The sequence below is a fragment of the Rosa rugosa genome, chromosome 1, assembly GCF_958449725.1.
Source record: "Rosa rugosa chromosome 1, drRosRugo1.1, whole genome shotgun sequence".
Classification (NCBI taxonomy): Eukaryota; Viridiplantae; Streptophyta; class Magnoliopsida; order Rosales; family Rosaceae; genus Rosa; species Rosa rugosa.
This window is the reverse complement of record NC_084820.1, coordinates 69,686,027-69,706,849: the sequence shown is the minus strand read 5'-3', so window position 1 is coordinate 69,706,849 and position 20,823 is coordinate 69,686,027. Positions and strand designations below refer to the sequence as shown.

Here is a 20,823-nt window from a genome sequence, read left to right as displayed (position 1 = left end):
CCTACCTCCTTCCTTGCTTCATGTACTTCAATCAGATGCGGTGGCAGCTCCACCTTGAGAGCATTGTTTAGCTCTGTTTTATGTTTTTTTTTTTTTTTTTCTTTCCTGTAAGGTTACCGTTGTCAAAAAAAAAAAAAAAACTCTTGGTTTCATATCTTTCTCAACTTATTTACCCATATAAAGACTGCCGACGCTGGCAAGGAAATCCACAGTTTCCTTGGTTGCCTGGTCGTATTGTGTTATCATCATTTTCAATTAGAGCTGAGGTTTGACTGACATGTATGTATATATATAGACGTACTACTTTTCTGTGCCTTTTCATGTTTATCTCTGCTTTTTTTTTTTTTTTTTAATAACGAACTACTCTCAAAAGATATGAATTCACAGTATAAGTATCTAATGTATTTCGAAAGCTATTCTGGCTGCCAGAAAGGAGTTAAATATAATGTTACTTGAAACATGTTGTTTTGAGATATTAAATTTGCTATGGAAGATAGAACATCAAGATATTTTCTTTAAGCTTTTCTAGAGGCATAGCCATTCCAAGATTTGGTGTCTATTGTTACTTGGAGATTAAGCTACATGGTTCCTGCTTGTCTTCTGAAACTAGGAAATCAGTAGACTGAGGAACAACTCTAGGTTATTGGTAGAAGTTCTCTGCTGAGATAGCATTTTACTTGGGATAGAGAAACCTGTAAACATGATTTTGGCTACCTTTCTTCGGTGATTGTGATACACTTGTATTTGTAATGTTCTGTCCACATCACTATTTCGAAGAATGAAGCTCTATGGGGATTGGATTTGGGGATTTTGTACTTTATCATTTTATGCAGTAATATCAAATGGTAATTCACACTTTATTTATCAAAAACAAAAAAAAAAAGTAATTCACGCTTTATTTCCTACACGGGAAATTGACAGTAAACATCCCAACTTTTGGGATATATAGTTGTAACACACTCAAAACCTTCTATATATCTCTGAGCTAAAACTATTGTAAAGCCTTTGTAAAAGAAAAAACAGAAAAATGTAAGCATTATTAACTAGATGAAACTATGGGCATTTTATTTCTAACGTATAACCTCTAACTAATCACATCTATCCTCAATTGAATTAACTAATTAGCCTTCCTAGCTCCTTTAATTTCTGATAAGTGCCATCAAAAAATTGTTCCAGTAATCAACCGGGCCTGGCATGCACCAATGAACACAGTCACTATAACCCTTCATCCATTGATTTCCCCAGTGAAGTCCAGGGTGCCCATCTGGTCTCATCAACATTGCCCTAGTTATATCCAAAACTTTAATCTTCTTCTCTTCTTTTCTTGCTCTTTCAATCTCCTCAATCTGAATCTTCCTCATTTCCCAATCAAACTTCGTAAAATCAACTTGTGCCTCACGTAAGGGACTCGTCCTATTGCAGTACCCTCCAGTGTTCCAAGCCCCGTTCTCAAAATGTGCCGGTGCAAATGTCCTCAACAAGGTCAGAAGCCCGCCCTTGCAATTCTTGCAATTGCTAATGTATTTAAATGCAGATCGAAACGCCATGCGAACTGCATTGCTAGTGTTCAAGCCGGTAATATTGGGTTGATTGCAATAGACACATCCTATGAGTTTTTTGCCTTTGTATAGGTATAATACCCGAAAAAACCAATGCCCGTCCGAGATGATGGCGTAGTCTAAACCCGGAAGGTGCTTTGCCCATTCATCATCGATTCTGTCTATGTGCAGATCAAAAACGCCTGAACCAGTGCCATTAACCATCCTCTCGTCTGCGGCTATAAGATATTTGGACCACAATTTCATTAGGGTGAAGTCATGTTGAGGAAAGTACCATGTCCTGAAACGGTCTTCAGAATCCTTGTAGATGTCTTTGGGAAGTTCCTCCTGCAAGATCAGTTATATTTATCACATTGAATGAAAATTACCAAGGACAAATCACATGGATGGTGATGGATTAAGCCGAGGTTTAAGCACTAATCTAAGTAATCAATATTGACCAAAACTGTACATAATCCGCCCACCTGAAATCTAATCACTAAGCACCAATAAATTTGACTCAATGCACCCTAAGCAAACATTTTGTTTCAATTAGGTTGGTAGACTAGAAGAACAGTTATATCTGATTCATTTATCAACTCTTAGTCTTGGATGTTAATGGAATTCACATGTGAATTCCATTATCTGAAGGGTGAATGTCAAATCTTCAAAATATGTCATCATTGGCATGTACAAATACAACTTTTCAGTAATTTACGCTTATAAAGATCAATTACCCACCCATATTTGCCGTAGAAAATTATAAATTCTGTTGCCATTACGTGTTCATCCCACATGTTCTATAAGTCATTGGTTTGACTCTGCAGACTGCAACCGTCTCCAAAATTTAATGGTGTCAATAAATACTAAATTTCAAATTAGAATGAAAACAAAATATGCAAACAGAAAGGGATCGTCTGCATTAACCCAATTTAGTTGATGCTGATTGCAGAAAACCAAGGATTAGGCGAATTTGATACCAAACTCAACATGCATGACAACTAATTACAACTAAGCATAATAAATCGTAGCAAAAGAAAAAAACTAGCAAACAATTTGGATGCCTTCTTTTCTTCCTTGGCGTAAAAACCATGCCAATGAATTAAGCTTACAATTCATTCAAATGTGTCAATAAAATTTACGTTTCATCATATAAAATAACAAGAAAACAAAACCAAAGCTTGGATCATCGAAATTGCTGAGCATGTAATGTAACGTTTTTCCGTTACCCGTTACAAGTTGATGGTATTACGTTTTAGTTCTACACTTTTACTTGATAAATCAATTTGTTTAATAATAAACTAGAGCAGGTACCAAATTTTGTGCCTGTGATTAATTTGTGGGTGTGTTTGGACCTAATTTTATGCCGTATGATTTGAATTCCAAGTATGAACCAGAATTTCACGTACATCGATCAGAAAATTCAGAACTAACCTGTGACAAGAGGCATAGAAGAGACTCAACGTGATTGCGAGCAACAGAGTCACCAACAAATGCCATCTTCTTCCCTCGAACAATTTGCAAGAACGCCTTGGGATCAAACTCCGGCAGCTCACATTTCTCCGGCTTCCATTTCCAATTCAGAAAATCCCTATCCATCCTCCCATTCTTGAAACAATTCTTCGATTCCGGAATACTCTTACAGCTCGAATTCGTATACAATGGCCCTCTCAAATCCGGAACCCACTGACCCTTAAACAAGTCACACTCCTCTTCCTCTACAAACAAAAATCAAAACATATTGCATGCAAATCATTTAGACTAAAGAAGATTCAAAAGTTTATAGAGTATGAGAATTAGGTTGTGAAGAAATGTACTTTTTGGAGGTGGGATCATCTTGACTGGTACTGCATGGCTAGGACTATCATCATCTGGCTGGTTCTCAACAGAAGTAAGGGCTTGTTTTGATGTGATCGGAAAAGAGCTTGGGGAATAAGCAAGGAAGAAGCTGAAAATGGAGGCTATGGCTAAAGAAGTAAGCAGGAAAGGCATGAGTCTGTTCATGTTCAGACCTCTCTCCCTTTTACCATAGATGTTCATCTTTTCTGGGAAAAAAGTATTCATGACTGTCTCGTATAGACAAAGAGACAGGGAAGAGGGAAAGAGAGGGAGGGTGTGATATAAAAGAGAGTGAATGATTTTCCTATCAAGAAAGAGTAATGAAGAGGAGATTCTGCAACGCCATATTTGTATTAATTTGACGATCTCTTTCTTGGAGAGCCATAGAGGCTCTTTTCTTTCCTTTTGGTTATGGAAAATTCCATTTCTAGTTTTTTTTTTTTTTTTTTCACCAGAAAAGAGCCGCTTGATGTGAGCCGTTGGATTGGGACAGATGGGAGTTGATAACAGTGACTGAGCGTGTGAATTTTGGGAGGGGGCTTCATTACTAATTGTCCTGAATGCTCGGCGCAATGTGTTCGCAAGTCGTATGAACTTTTCTAGTGGTCTTTGGAAGTTACCCACAAATTCACTTTCTCAAAAATCCATGTATCCAAGGGGACCAACAATGTCCATGTGCAGATCTATCCGATGTTGATACATCCATAGCAGTCCAGCTTACCGTAGCTCGACTGATGCAGCTTCTTCGCCAATTCAAGCTTGAAAATTGAACGGTTTGCCACAAAACCCTAGCAATGGGCTAAAATGAGCTAAGTAGCACGAGGGATTCTAACTTCAGAGGGGTTCTCGTTCTTTCATTGGTAAGAAGTCCCCTTTCCTTTTACAGTTCTCTTTCAAATTGAGAATCATTTGATTCAGTGACCATGCGGTTCACCTAAGGTCGAGTTTGCTTTCACCTGTAAATCCGACGTATTTGTTGTAAATCATTATGGCTATATCATGTAAATAGATATAGGGTAAATCATTATGTTGTTATAGGCTTACCCTTTCCATGTTTTATGGATGACTTTAGGAATCCTTGTTTTATGGAGGACTTTAGGGGTCCTTGTTTTATGGAGGACTTTAGGCTACATGTTCCCTATCTTCCACTATATGTAGTCCATTTCTCATCCATGTTATGAGGAGAAAAACAGAAAATACTACACTTATTATCTGCATCTAAACTCTCTCTCTCTCTCTCAAGTTCGATCTTTGAAGCAAAGCTCTCTCCATTTTCTGAAACACTTTTATGTTAGTTTTACAACACGTTATCAGCATGAATAGCTCTAGGATTCGGATTGCAGATCGACAAGAGAAGAGGTGAATAACTCTTGGGTTGCAGAAAAGAAGAGGTTCATCATTCAATCAACATCAATCTACTAGCTCTACAACCAAGTATGTTTTTCCAAGCAAAAACAGATTTTACTGTTTCATTTTACCTTCTGTCCTCTGTGTTCCCGTATTTATTTAAAATAGTAATTCAACTCCAAAATTCACCAAATTTTGTATGCTAGAGCCTCTGTGTGTTTACTGCATCTCTATATTTTTTCATATTTTTCTGGGTTGTTTTGGTTGGGATTTTGGTTTGTTTTTCGACTGCTATTCAGTAGAAGCTGCAATCACAGTTTATGACTTTTGTTGAAGCATCTAGTTTAACTTAATCCTCTATGAGAGACACTTATTTCTCTTGCACTATAATTGGCATAATGGAATGAGTAAAAGGAAAATCAATAGCTTTTTAATTTAGCTATTAATTCATGTATATTGTGACAAATATCTATAAATACTTGTTTGGACTTTGTGATAATGATACATCTTTCCTTCATTATTTATTATGATAATGTTTTGTGGTGTTACCTGCTCATATTAAATTTAAATATTTTACCCGCTTAAATTCTTTGCATTAGAATATATATGTGCGGAATGCAGGTACTTAACGAACCGGAAGTTCACACACATAAACATTGAACCAAAATTTCATACATAAATATTGAACCAGAAGTTCACATATAGTATCGAACCTGTAGTTTTGACAACACTGAAATATTATGAATCTTTCCAAGTAGGCTCACCCAATTCGATGTGATGTCTAGGCAAGATACAATGAGGCTGTGTACTTAAGAGAGCCTCGCTCCACCCAAACCTCATACTCTTACCTGGTCGTATTTAATTGGAGTTACCAAAAGGGTTGAGTAATAACTTTTCATTCCTTGGCAGACCAGCTTGAGCCCAGCAGGCCCACTCTCCCTCTGCGGGACCTAGCAGCCCAGCAGGCCTCACACACCATTTAAATTACGCATGAAAGGCCGGGTCACAAGCCCGCAGACTAAGCCCGATAGGCTTCACTATCAAGCCCATTCCTTTGGTCCAGCAGAATCAAATAAAAGGAAAAATGATTTGATTCTACTGAGATTTGAACCCAGACAATGTACATGTCATTATGGCTATTGCAAATAAATTCACCATATTTCATATGTGTAATTAATTGCCAGAAGCATTTATTCACATAATTGTGTGACAATTAATATGTTATATTACTAGCATGCAATTAATATCTCAATTGATTTGTGATTTCCATTTATTCAATTTGTGAGATATTATTTCAATTTGCTCTATTCAATATTATTGTGTTACTTGTCTAAATTTTCGCACTAGAATATATGTGTAGAAAATGCAGGTACCTAATGAACTAGAAGTTCTAAATGAACCAGTAGTTCATACACATATCGAACTTGTAGTTTCGATAATCCATTTAAGAAACTTGAAGTTTCCTTCATAAATTCACCACACATGATAAAACCAGTAGATTTTACATGTTTAATCCGATTTTTCATACCATGTTATAGAACCTGAAGTTCCTATTAGTTGCTTATGGACGATATTACCCAAAGCACTAAGATTATTTGTTCCTTTCCTGTAAGAAATACCAAATCTCAACAAACTTGACTTTGTTTCTTTGGAGGTTTCCGGAAGAAACTATCTAAAGTGGTTCAAGATGTGATAATTCATCTAACTGCAAAGAAGATGAGATCAACAATCAATGCTAACAATGTCGTCATTGAGGCTTTTAATATGAGTGCCATAATTTTCAAAGGAAACATATGGAGAAAACACTCCAAGTTGAGTATCCGATGAAGAGGATACACATATTCTTTGGGTCGCTCTAGAAGAGCACTTTCACCATCAAATGACCATTTTCTTGCTTGAAGCAAGACATGATTGGCAGAACGAAATTAGCCCATATGACCGTCTGCCACTTGGCCAAAGCCCAAGAGGCCATGTAATCAGGCTCCACGTGGCCAAGGCCCACGTGGTAGGAACCATGATGCCATAACTCAGCAAGCCCGAGTTGAAAGGAACACTGGTCCGGCCCGCTGCCACCAGAATCGATCAGCATGATCTTTGTTATCAATGTGGAGGAATTGACTGCTGGTCCCGCACCTGTTGTGCGATAGCCTAAGCAGTAGATGAGTATTACGCCAGTCGCAGAACTCGAAATACCAACTTTATTAAAGGGTCATTTTCTATCGATTCCACACTAGAGATCATGGATTTTCAGGCAGTTACTGAACATACCGAGGATTAGAACTCGAAGACATGGGTATAATTGGCCCCTTGTGCCACATCTATTTCATCTTAATGAATGAAACATCTTCGGATTTTGGTGATTTATGTTTTCAATTATTTTGGATTATAGAAATGTGGTTATGTTCGAATATATTTAATTCAATAAACTTATTCATACATGTGATCCATTGAATTAAATAAATGAATAGGCATATTCTGTGGGGAAGTTTGTTGCCCGGTTAAAAGTGCTATTACGCACACCATACTCCGAGATCGGAGATATGTTTCAAACTTATTGCCCATGCATACCTCTGTGACAACCATATCAGGCCAATCCAACCTGATAGAGGGCTATGGCAAAGCCCACTTTATGTTGTCCAATGGTACTGAATTTACCATTAATGAGGCCTTATATTCTCCACGTTCCAGAAGAACGTTATTGAGTATTAAGGATATTCGAACCAACATTTATCACGTTGAAACCCCTAAGAAAAATGAGTGTAATATCTTTGCATAACCTCTGAATGTGCGGCCAGAAGCGTATATTGGAGAAATTGAAATTTGTTAGCCAGAAGCTAACCAATTCGAGCAACTACTTGCTATGGCATGACCATTTGGGACACCCAGGTCAAAGTATGATGGACCGTATCCTCAACTTATCACACGGGCATCCCCTTCTGAATAAGGGTCCTGTGTTTAGTAACACATTACGCCAAACTTGCTCGTTAGGAATGTTAAACTCTAGACCATCATGTGCAAAGACTAGTATATACACACACCATTTTTCTGCACAGAATGCAAGGAAAATTTGTGGACCTTTCCAACCACCATGCGGACAATTTAAATATTTCATGGTTGTGGTTGATGTATCGACAAAGTGATCACATGTTACACTATTGTCCACAAGAAAATGCTGCTTTTGCTAAACTCTCGCCCAGATCATGAAATTGTGGATCACCACTCGGATTATCCCATAAAGTCCATAAGACCTGATAATGCCGGAGAGTTTACAGATTGTCACTTTGATGAGACAGTCTTCCCGCCGTTAGGGGGAGATAAGAACGTTACCGTTCCTGATGAACGACGTGAATTGACGTGGAATGTCCCCACTATGTCTCATCTCGATCCCCGAACCGCACAATGCGATAGTGAAGTGCGGAGAATTCTAGATCTACAAAGTGTAGCCCAAAATATGCCAGACGCTTTCTCTGATCTAGCTAAAGTGACGAGATCACATATACCTGCTGCAAATGTGCCTGCAAGAATAGATGTCCCTGTAGGACGCGTTGTCCCGCATGGACGAGGTACGACCATGGCGGCTAACCAGTCACATGTCCCTGCCCAGAAGCGAGGTAGACCACTAGGTTCGAAGGATTCCTATCCCCGGAAGAGGGTAAAACCAGCACAAACGAATCCACTAGACATCGCGATCTCAACTGATCCATCTCACGAGATAATTCCAGATTATGGGTCCGTCCTAGAAGAGACAACGTTGGGGGACGCTCCAACGTTTGAACCCACTCTCGAGAATAGAGAAATCTCGATAAATTATGCATGCTTAAGTGAGATTTGGAATCGAAATGAGATTATCATCGATGATATATTTGTATTCGCGGTAGCTACCGAAATTATAACTAGCGATGACATCGAACCTCGCTCCGTTGATAATGTCAACGTAGAGACGACTGGCCAAAATGGAAAGAAGCAATCCAGGTCAAATTAGATTCCTTGACAAAGAGAAAGGTGTTTTGGACCTGTTGTTCCTACACCTCCCCATGTTAAACCTGTAGAATTTAAATGGGTATTTATAAGGAAGCGTAATGAGAAAAATGAGATTGTGATACACAAAGCTCGTCTAGTGGCGTAAGAATTTTCTCAACGCCCTGTGATTGATTACGAGGACGCGTATTCTCCCGTAATGAACGTCATAACGTTCCACTACCTTATCAATTTGGTAGTTTCCGAAAAACTGAATATGCAGCTTATGAATGTGGTCATAACTTATCTCTAGGGGGATCATAATACAGAAATATACCTGAAAGTTCCTGAAGAACTTAATATACCCGATGCAAATAGTTCTAGACCACGGAACACGCTCTCCATTAGTTTTGAGGCGTTCACTTTATGGATTGAAACAATCCAGACGGAGGTGGTATAACCGCCTAAGTGAATATTTAATCAGGATGGGATATGTGAATAATAAACTATGCCCATGCGTGTTTATTAAGGAAACAAGTTCCTAGTTTAGAATTGTGGCGGTCTATGTCAATGACATGAATTTGATCGATACTCCTGAAGAGATCAAGGAAACCGCAAAGCACCTGAAGTTGGAATTTGAGATGAAAGGCCTTGGGAGAACAAATTATTGTCTCGACCTGGAGCCCGAGCACAGTGCAGATGAAATTTTGGTCCATCAACCAAATTACATCCAGAAGATGTTAAGATGCTTTAATGAGGATAAAAGCAAGCACACCCATGGTCGTCTGAAGTCTAGAGAGAACCGTATCGTCCTGCAGATGATAACGAAGAGATATTGGTACCAGAAGTCTCATATCTAAGTGCAATAGGCGCATTATTGTACTTGGCTCAATGCCCTAGACAGGACATCCCATTCGATGTGAACTTGTTAGGTAGATATAGCTCTGCGCCAACACGCCGCCACTAGAATGGCCTAAAAGACATTTTTCGCTACCTTAGAGGTACGGCGGATATGGGCTTATTCTATCCATACGCATCAAGGAATGGATCAAACCACCTTGATCCTCGGAATGATGCTCGCCTTGTTGGATATGCTGATATAGACTATCTATCAGACCCGCACAAGGCACGTTCCCAAACTGGTTATGTCTTTACCATTGGGAATACTGCAATTTCTTGGAGGTCTACGAAATAGACACTTGTTGCTACCTCTTCGAATCAGGCTGAGATACTAGCTCTTCAAGAAGCAGTATGTGAATGTACATGGCTAAGAGCCATTACAAAGCATGTTCGAAGCACATGTGGACTGCATTCCACCACTGATGAACCAACCATTATCTACGAGGATAATGCTGCTTACATAGAGCAGATGAAGACGGGTTTCATCAAAGGAGACAACACCAAACATATTGCACCGAAGTTCTTCTTCAATCAGCAACAACAGGAGCATCAGAAGATTGAAGTCAAGCAGATTCGATCTGAAGATAATCGTGCAGACCTCTTTACCAAGTCACTACCAAAGTCTACATTCCAGAAGCATGTTCAAGGTATTGGTCTACGTAAACTATCTGAATTACCTAACATGTAATTTTCAGGGGGAGTCGAAATCAGGGGGAGTATCCCGAAGCATATACACTTGACCATCGTGTACTCTTTTCGTCCTTCGTCCAGGGTTATTTTGTCCCACTGGGTTTTGTTACCTGGCAAGGTTTTAACGAGGCACATCTTTAGAATGGTCACCCCACTTATACTACATCCTGAAGATGCTTTGATTTGACATATATGCATTTGCTCATCTTTTCCCTTCGACCACGGGTTTCTCCCACTGAGTTTACCGGGCAAGGTTTTGGTGTAGCAAATCTAAATGCATCCCTCTCGTAGACATACTACCTACTTATGATGCTAATAAGAAGACTCCACTTATCTCCGAAGCTGTGATATTACTACTCCACACTCATACGCGTTGTGCTCTTTTTCTCCTTCGACCAAGGTTGTTTTTTTCCCACAGGGTTTTTATTACTTGGCAAGGTTTTTGATGAGACAACTTAGAAGCGCACAACCCATGCAACACTATTGACATGAAATATCCAAGGGGGAGTGTTGTAAATCATTATGGCTATATCATGTAAATAGATATAGGGTAAATCATTATGTTGTTATAGGCTTACCCTTTCCATGTTTTATGGATGACTTTAGGAATCCTTGTTTTATGGAGGACTTTAGGGGTCCTTGTTTTATGGAGGACTTTAGGCTACATGTTCCCTATCTTCCACTATATGTAGTCCATTTCTCATCCATGTTATGAGGAGAAAAACAGAAAATACTACACTTATTATCTGCATCTAAACTCTCTCTCTCTCTCTCAAGTTCGATCTTTGAAGCAAAGCTCTCTCCATTTTCTGAAACACTTTTATGTTAGTTTTACAACAGTATTAACCCTTTGCATTGGGAGAGCATATAAGGCCCGATAAGGTTCTTTTTTTCGTGACGGACCTTGATGCTACTACGTTAGAAAAGTAATGGTGGAGTGTCGGACTCGGAAAGGATTTAAGTAAGGAATAACATATCTTAAGATTTAGTTTCATCCTTAGACCGCTACTAGAAGCTTGGAAGGGGCCGTCCTATGATAAATCGACTTTCCGATTCTTTTAATTTCAATCGCATCTGGTCCCCCTTCTCAGCACCAGCCTTTGTATTCATACGTGACATCTGTAACACTATGCATAAAAAAGAAAACTTATACATACATGACATCTGCAACACTACGAGTAAAAAAGAAAACGGCATGTGATCTGCATACAAATATGCTCCAAGATGTGGTACATTGACATATGAAATGACGCTTTTGTTCCTGAAAGAGTGGGGATGGAAAAGCCAACTGAAATCTGGGAACAGAAAGTTCCTTCAACCTTTTCATGCAATGACTTTATTGGGAATGACATTCTATAATTTGGATCAGAAACTGCATTAAGAACGAGAGGGAGTTCAATAACTGAATACCAATATATAGCCTAACCGTAAATTCTATAAAAAAAAAAATACAAAGATAAGGGCATCCGGCAAGAAATGTTCTCTGGCACTGAAAACAAAAGTCTGCCAACGGTTGAAAGAAATATTGAAATCATGTATTTAGCTACACTCACCACAACACTATTGTAACTAAGTTAGCATACAATCATAAATACATCAAACCGTGCAAAACAAATCTTGTTATCATCTAACCACCTCTTTCAATCCATCTATAACTGCAGTTATTAGAATCATACAACAACACCTACGGGAATAAGTGGTTTTGCAGTACAGGTACATGAATCTAACCAGAACTTTGATACTAACCCTATACCCAGTATACACTGCACAATTAGCTGAGCAGTACTTGATTTGCTGTGAAAAAGGCAAACCAGGTTCGAAACCAGTCAGCAGCATCATGGAAATTTCATGATGGCGTTAAAAGCCATTTCATAATACAAATGAATCAAATGCACCATAAGTGAAGTCTCTGTCCAACATTCTCTATGTTGAAAAAAAGGTCCCGACTCTGGTTATAACTTATAATACAAAGGAAAAACAATAAGCTGACAGCCTGTGCAAATTTCAATAACCAGAATGTAATAAGATAACAAAATTCTGCAGTCCTGACTAAGTAATAACTATATATGTAACAACTGGGGTGAAAAAAAATAATGAGAGAATACAAGCCGACCTCGGCCTGGGGGGTTCATACAACCTAATCTCCCCTATAAAGAGGAATCAGTGAGGATTAGGGTTGCAGTGTGTACCTGAGTGGGCACAAGTCCAAACACTGAGCACCCATGTCTCAGCTTTAGGCAGCAACATCAAAGATGCTTTTCATGAGTTAGATATCTACATAGAAAAACTCGTCTTCAGAGGCCATAAGAATAGATCCTTTAAATAAATCGCCTCCAGGGCACCAGGGTTTTCCAAAGTTGGACTGCCGCACAATGAACAAAATGTTCCTGCCCTTTAGCATTTGCCTCTTGAGCTCCACATCTGCTGTACGTTTCAATGCAAGACCCTGAATAACTGCAGAAAAGAATCAGGGAAAGATTCAAAATTAACGACAGGCGTTTGAGATATTTATGGATAAGTTTCACAGTATGAAAAGGCCAGGAAATAAAAGCACAGTAACAAAAAATTACAACACTACCAAAATATTATCAAGTCTTTGCATTTTAAGAAGAACCTGACAAGTTAAAACTTACGACTTGCAAAATGAACAAGGCAGGCAAACAAGGCCTATCTAATCTTTTAGGATGATATATTCTTCCCACAAAGAAAGAAATAATTATTAAAGAAAATTGTGCAGGGCCATCTACAAAAATTTCCAAACTAATAAAATAAACATGCTAATTAACTCATTGCAGTTCTATGGTTATAGGAACAGTATCTTTTGGAACAACAATGGATAACATAAATTTAATTTCTAGAATAACATAAAGTAGCAGTGAATCTATCCAAGTCGACTTTCTCAAACCATAAAATTGTGGTGTTAGACGGGATTAGTAGTTACAACCCTAAGTGCTTCCCAACTTGTCTAACAGAATCAATAGATAGCTTTGAGCAATTAGAACTAGAATTTTAAATGAAAGAAGAGCTCACCAGGCCATTACAGGTTTCTGCACCGTGCCGTGATTCTACTGCTGCCAAGGTTGCTTGTAGCTCATGCGATCGACAGCATCCAATCCACTATCAGGCTCCTTTCTCTTCAATACCCCTCCCACCTGAAACATCTTCAACTGTTCCTCTACAAGGGCTTGTGAACTGGGAACAGAAAGCTGCCTCAACCCTGATGGCAACCTCTCATCTCTCCGTTCTGCTTCTGTACCTCCAGGCCCGGAATTGAGGTCAAGGCCCTGACTACCCCATTTCCTACCATCAAGGCCAACATTACTGCTGCTGCCAGCAAGGTTCATCATATAGGGTCGTGGGTAAGGTGATGAGACTACACCACCCGGTCCCATGAGCTGTGAAGGCATGGTGGGGAAGCAGAGTGCCCCACCAGATGATGAATCCACATATGCAGTTGAACAACCTGAAAAGGAGCTCGATGACAGAGGAAAATTGGTTTCGAAAGGAAATCCTGCATACTGATATGTAGTAGGAGGAAACGGCACTGCAGTTGAGGACGACAGTACAGGCCCCCTGTAGATTTCAGGACCAAATGAGGGGTTACCAGTGGGAGGACACAAGACTCTCTGTGACCCAGCAGCAGTACCATAACTCTGCTCACCTCTGCCTGGAAAAATGGATGGGACTGTGATGGCAGGATATGAGTTTCCAGGAGCGAACCATGCTGAAAAATTCCCAAAGTCAGGGCTATTCATTCTTAACCCAGAAACAGGTGTTCGCAGAGGCACACTGCTTTTTATATGCTGGGTAAATGGTGCAGCTTCAGTCCCCACTTCATCAAGGCCGGGGCCATTGTTCAAATCAAAATCTCTGGAGTCATTAATTCCACCATTAGATAGTCCACCAGATAATGATGACCTACTTGGCAAAGGAGGAATCTCTAACCTACAACTGTTGATAACAGGAAGCGGAACGATATCAGGACTCTCATCAACTCTATTCAAATCGAGATCAAGCCCTCCAGCACCGCGATCATGAGACCCAGACTTGTGATCCATGACATGTGCAGGGTTTTGGGAAACAACATCCTCATAAACTCTCTGGTCAGGCACATTGAGATCAAAGTCCAATGGTGGGCGGCCTTGTTTGCTAGAAGCAGTATCAACAACAGGTGGATCGCTTGTGCTGAGTGGTGCTTCCAAATTTTTTCGGGGCTCAGCAGGTCGGAATGCACTCCTAGCTGTAGATCCTTTCCATCCTAGTTCACCCTTACTCCGCATTGGGTTTTCAGGAGGGACAAATGAACCTTTGGCAGGTGCAACCACAGTAACTGATGCAGGGAAACTCCCCGACATGGAAGGCATTTGGAAGGGTAAAGGGCAAGGAACATGAACAGAAGATGAAGCTCCAGGATCTCCTGCTTTAACAAACTCTTGTTGAATACTATCATCAACAGGGAAACCTTCGTTCAAATCAAAGTCCAGCTTTACAGCAGTATCTGACCCCGAGGCATTCACACCTGAAATTTGCCGCTCCTCTTTTTCCCCTGATTCAATAGCTTCCAACTTGCACCCAGGCTTGTGATTTTCTTGCACGGGTACTGAAGGTGACTGAACACGAGGAATTGGTGTCCCAGAACAGTGACCAGAAGTCTCCTTTCTTTCCTTAATCTCCTGAGAGAATTCGCTGCTGTGTTCCAAAGCGTCTTTTCTTTCCGTACTCTTATCCCTTTCGTCTTTCACAGTCTGCTCAGAGTGACCCATGGCCTTATCTTCATCTGTGTTTTCGCCCTTCAACTGCAACTGTAAAGTATTTCCAGAACCAGAACAAGGAACAGCATCCTCACTCTTCCCCTCCTTGGACTCTGATTGAATTCCTGTTGCACCAGATGGTTTCTGCTCTGCCAATAGGGCAATATTTGAATCCTTAACGGTATCTGGGTTGTCATCAGCCATTTCAGAGGACGAGCAGGTTGATGTTTCATTGTCCTTTTCAACTTTTTCACTCCCAGAGGTTGCTTCAGACACAATAGGTTTACTGCTTCCCACAGTTCTTTCATCTCCTTTATGTAGAATTTTATCCTCATCATGCAAGGCAGGCGGCACTTTTAATTTAGACTCAGAAATACTGCATCCTTTCGCATTCTGCGCCCCTAATTTTCCTTGCTCATGAGACTGATTACACCCTTCAGCCTCCACAAGACCCTCTTTTGTAGCGCATGAAGGTAGCTCTGATCCAGAAGCATAATATGGCTCAACAAGCTTCCCATCAACCGCCAAGGATGGTCTATCTACATTTTGTTGCATATTGGAAGAACAATTCAAATTTGCATTACACTCAACTATTTGATTCCCAGAACCAGCTGAACTGCATTTGGTGTCTCCTCCAGAAACATTAGCTGGCAGATGGGGTACGGAATGTCTTGGTTCACTCTTACCCCGCAATGAGTCACCAGCGTTTCCCAGCTCTGCAGTAGAACCACTATTAGCCCTGCCGATAGGTTGACATTGGGTTTCAGATACTTCACCCAGTTGTTTCAACTTGGCATCTTTATCTGAAAATGAACCATCAGGCACAGGAGAATTCCTCTGGGGAGAACATGATGGTGAGACATTTTCAGATTTGGACAGCTCTCCAGCCGCCACACTAGCTAGTAAATTCATCCCAACATCATCTCCAGGTGAAGCAGTATCACTACCTTCAGAAAACTTGACACAACTTTCAATTAAAGCATTCATGGAGCTTAAGGATGCTTCATATGATTTTCCCATCCTTGATATAACTTTTGATCCAGGACCAGCAACCTTTGATGCCTCCATTGGTTTTTCAGCATCTTCACCAGCCCTATTTTGTTCACTGGAGAAAGGTGGCACATTATTTTCTTCAGAACCAGACAATCCATCTTTGCTGTGACATACATCTGAGTTCATATCAGCAGTACTATTTCCCAGCAAAGCATCACTTCTACCCTTGGCTTTTTTCTCCTGGTTGCCATGCTTTTCTGCAGAAGGAGAAGCTCTGCCAGATGTAACAGGATCTTCAAAAGAACCTCCTGAAGCACCCCGAGCTGGACTGCGGCCAGTGTTCGGCAGCCTCACAATTAGTCTGCTACTTGCCTGGTCAACCATTGGAGCTTCATGACCTTTCTCATAGGATACTCCGGCGGTTGATGCCTTCTCAGAAGTCAAATTTCTACTTGGGGTACCAACTTTTCCTGGTCCTCCTTCCTTATGCACCCCTGAGCCGGCAGACCCATGAAGACCATTGCTTGATTTCCGATGTCGAGAAGAGCCGCTAGAAAGTTTATTTGCACTTACTGAACCAGCACTTGAGCTTCTTGCATCTTCTTTATATAAGGAACCCACAGTCTTTGCATGATCACTTGATTGGCTGTTGTTCTGAGACTGACTAGAACTGCTGCTCCGTTCCTCCTTAATTGGTGTCAATGGAAGATCGGAGTTTCCAGCACCAACTAGCATTCTGAAATTTTGATCCTTAGAGATATTACCAGAGGATACAGACAGCAGTTTTGTTGACCCAGGAGAAGCAGAAGACTTTGAAACCATTTCAGAAGAGCCAACTTTCACTTGAGGAGATTTGGACACGGAATTTTGAACAGTGGAGCTTTTTGAGCCAACCTCAGATGAACTTCCAGTTTTTCTGCTACCAACCTGAGAAACTTCTGAAGGTGCAGCCTTTGAAGGCCAGGAGACACCACGGCTTGATCCAGACTTTGATTCATTTAATTTCATCTCAGCTTCTACACGCTTCTTCCATGTGTCAACCAAACTCCTAGCTTTCTTCTGAATTTCAGAGTTCTTGTGTGTACGTAAATTATTCACAGACTTGCCAACATTACAAGTTTGTAGAGCATGAAGATTCACAGGCAGCTTATCCAGTGCACGAAGTAATGCAAAGAGAAACTCCTCAACAGATTTATCACTTTCTTTAGGGCTGCTACCATCACCAATTTTTCCCTTGTGAACCTCTTGAAGCCATTCATCCAATACAGCCAAACCCCTTAGCTGTACAAATCGCCCAAGGCAATCAAACCTATCAGTAACTGCTATGACATCAACAAGCAATATTCGGCCAGCCATATCTATTTTCTTTTCAGCACTGTCAGGTTGCATAAGTTGGACTAACTTCTCAACCGCCTCTAAGTCTACAAGTCCTCCTTTGTCTGTTATTTTGGAAAGCTCAGACTTCAATACACTTTCCGGTCTGGCGTGGCCAGCCTCTCCATCCTCTGTCTTAATTAAGCGCTCACGTTTCACCGGATCAGAGCTCTGATCACCTCGCTCCCTCTTTTTTCCCTTACCCTGCGAAGAAAAGGGGGATGCACTATTCTGTAAACTATCTGAACCAGATTTGAACTGTGGTGTTGATGACGGAGCATTCAAGGGCTTCGGAGAACGACCTCCCGACTGCACTGCCCCATGCATTTCTAGTCTTGTCTTGTCTAAAAGATGATCTACTTCTTCCTGTCGTTCCTGTCATTAAGAAAAATAATCAATACAAGTCTAAAAAAACTAATGACGGCCACAAGAATGAGAGACATGGAAGTAAATATTGATACTCACATTAATATAATCTTTGTCAGTTAACCACCATAAACACTTGTTCTCAGTATCATACACTCTTCTGCACACAAATGAGGATATCCCTGAAGGAAGTTCAACACCTTTACGAAGGAATGCGACTTTACACGGATGCAGTAGCGATGCAGCAGGTATCTCATCCTTGTGAAAGGAGTAGAAGACCTCGTTTGGGGCAGCTTCTGGCGAGACCCCTTTAAGAAGCTTCACATCAGCAGGTCGATAGAGCCAATTAACCCCTAAACTCAAACTGTCTCCCTTGTCTAATTTTAGCCAGCGAATTATTCCTATAAAAGGTGGGGAATCCTGAGGGGGCTTGAAAAGTGCACAATCTCCGACACGAATTTTGCGTCCATCCTGTAACAAAAGAAAAAAAAAATCATGAAACTAATGTAAACTATGTACTCAACAAAATCACAAAAAAAAAAAAAAAAAAAAAAACTAGGAATTAACCAACAAAAGAATACAGAACACAACACCAGAAAACATGGCAAAAGTTTTTCAGATACCATAGAAGAGCTTCAAAACTAATAGAAATGAAGGTCATTTCCTAAGGCTTGAAGGAGAAATCTAGCACACATAAAAATGCATAATCCACTAAGAAATTATATAAACTCAACACAAACTTCCCATTTGGGGGTAACTTCATATTCCAACAAACAAAGAATGAAACCAACGGATGAAAACAATTCAAAACCAACAAATCAATAACCTATAAGAACAGAAAGCGGAAGCCTTTGTGGAATATATTCAATTGATGACATACATATTTAGCTTCGCAGAGAAAAATTGGGCAAAATTCTCCAACCGAAAAACGAACATGATGAGGAATAGATACCGAATTGAAGGAATTGGAGCACGAATTCTCCAAGTAACATCAAAACCCAATCAAAACCCAGTAAAATTAAGAAACCCCAAATGAACAGTATAAGAAAATCCTAAACCATGAGAAAAGAAAAGGAAAAAAAATACGAAAATAAAATTGGTAACCCAATAATCCAAAAAAAGAGAGAGAATTGACCGAAAAAAACACCGGAATCAAAACAGTAAGGAAAGCGATGAGATGAAATTACTTTGTTGAAGAAATCAGGTGGTGGTGGTGAAGAGGGGTTGGAAGCTACAGTCGTGGCGTTGGAATGAGGGACAGGCCACATGTGCCGACGACGCGGTATCGACTCCTCAGCTGGCGACCCATGCATAATAAAAGCCCTCCATCGATCCCGCAATCGTGCCTGAGACGAAACATCAATCCCGTCTGTTCAAAATTTCCCCACCAGAAAACCCTAGATTCGCCGAAATTCCACAAACCCTAGATCAAGCCCCGCCCCCGGAGATCTCCGATTAGAATACGCCCAAATGCAAAACCATTTCTAGGGCTGAGGTGGCGGGGAAAGAATCAAAAGAACCCAAAAGCAGCTGGGGTCACCGAGAGAGAGAAAAAGAGAGAGATTTGAGGGATTTGGGGGATTGGGATCGAGAGGAGGAAGAAGAAGAAGAAGAAGAGGGTGTGTTGGGAATCGAGAGATTTGGTGCGGGTAAGTCGCGATGAGGGAGAGATTTGCTACGCAAAGACCCAACGGTGAGAGAGAGAGAGAGAGAAGAAAGAGAAATGGCGTTTGGGGCCGAGAAATTGCCAGTGTTGCCAGGGTAATGTGGGTTGATGGGGACAAGTGAGACGGTGTCGTTTTAGGACTGTGCCTCTGTTTAAGTAAAAATTAGCATGTGTTTGTTTTTTTTTTTTTTTTGGGGGGTGGGTGGAATTAAAGGAGGAAAAAAAAAACAAGGAAAAAGACGAAGTGAAATAAATTTTGCCGGATTCCTCGTTCAGTTTAATTGAATGTACTTTCTGAGTTCTGAGTCTTCTGACATTGCTAAATTCTATGTAGATATAATTTATTGTTTATTTTTCGGTTTTTTTTTTCTTCTTTTTTTTCTACTGTTTCTATTTTAGGTGGTGTGATACTGTGATACGACTTCAAATGTTAATATAAAAATGTGAAAATGTAACTAATATGAGTAAAAGCATAATTATGGTAAATAGGTAACTGAAAATGTAAAAAGGGTGGTGAATGAATTTCTTCGTATTCTTTAGAAAAATGTGTCGTAATAAACACCCTTAATGATGGTTCACTGTCTAATGGTAGGGATATTTCTCTCTTTGCTTAGAAATTTCAAAGTCTAGTTATTGGCCCGAGCATCATTACAATATCTAATAAATAAAACTAATAATAGTAAATGAATAACGTGTAACATAGCATCATTTTCACGAATTTTGATTATTGTGTATTGCGAGGCATTTAAAAGCATAGTTAGTAAAAAACGGGACGTGTATAGTACGCAAAAAATACTTACGTGTATTATTCGGATATTTTATCAAATAGTTAGTTGAAAAGTTCGGTAAAATATTTTTAATTAATTAAATAATTAAAAAATTTATTAAAAAATATTCATTTATATTCATTTTTGTTCAATAATATATGTAAAATACGGAAAAAAATGTAAAAATTGTGTTTAATACTTTTGGCTTAAAAAATACGGAAAATTTAACGAGTCCCTTTAAAAAATACGAAGTACGGAAGTATTTTTTTAAAAAAACGTACGTACGTGTTTTATTCACGTATAATACAAAAAATTACTAACTATGTTTAAAAGTATATATAACAACTTTGAAATCAAAAGAGGAGGAATTTATCTCCTTTTTTCTATGTTTAAGCATGGGAACTAGGACATAGGGGGAAAAAACCCTAAGCGCCGCTCTCTGACCTCGACGCTCTATCAGCACACCTGCGTGCCAAGCAGTGCTCGTCCGGCAGTGGCTTGTGTCAGTGTCGGCCTCTGGCCACACAGATTACGATGCGGCTGTCGGACGGGTGTCCAAGTCCTCTTTGTGGTTCATTAGGATTGCAGGTTTGAGGTTTCTAGCGGAGGCGGGTCGGGGCAATTCATTAGCGCGA

The 20,823-nt window shown here is 40.0% G+C and overlaps 2 protein-coding genes across 3 annotated transcripts; both read right to left on the bottom strand.

Annotated features, from left to right (window-relative positions):
• Positions 1–1,115: 1,115 nt before the first annotated feature.
• LOC133726509 (xyloglucan O-acetyltransferase 4) lies at positions 1,116–3,840 on the bottom strand. The gene is made up of 3 exons (XM_062154065.1): positions 3,356–3,840; positions 2,973–3,256; positions 1,116–1,886 (listed from the first exon to the last, which is right to left on the bottom strand). Exons 1-3 carry the CDS (start codon positions 3,600–3,602, stop codon positions 1,140–1,142), a joined length of 1,278 nt encoding a protein of 425 aa, XP_062010049.1. The 5' UTR covers positions 3,603–3,840; the 3' UTR covers positions 1,116–1,139.
• Positions 3,841–11,201: 7,361 nt separating this feature from the next.
• Positions 11,202–19,497, bottom strand: LOC133726508 (uncharacterized). 2 transcript variants are annotated; one of them, XR_009854835.1, is made up of 5 exons: positions 18,943–19,497; positions 17,855–18,226; positions 13,302–17,764; positions 12,461–12,725; positions 11,202–11,643 (listed from the first exon to the last, which is right to left on the bottom strand). XR_009854835.1 is itself a non-coding variant. In XM_062154064.1 (4 exons), the coding sequence occupies exons 1-3, from the start codon at positions 19,066–19,068 to the stop codon at positions 13,337–13,339; spliced, it is 4,926 nt and encodes a 1,641-aa protein (XP_062010048.1). In that variant the 5' UTR covers positions 19,069–19,497; the 3' UTR covers positions 12,107–12,725; positions 13,302–13,336. The 2 variants fall into 2 exon arrangements, 1 of the variants encoding a protein (XP_062010048.1); XM_062154064.1 differs by lacking the exon at positions 11,202–11,643 and having other exon boundaries at positions 12,107–12,725.
• Between the last annotated feature and the right edge of the window lie 1,326 nt (positions 19,498–20,823).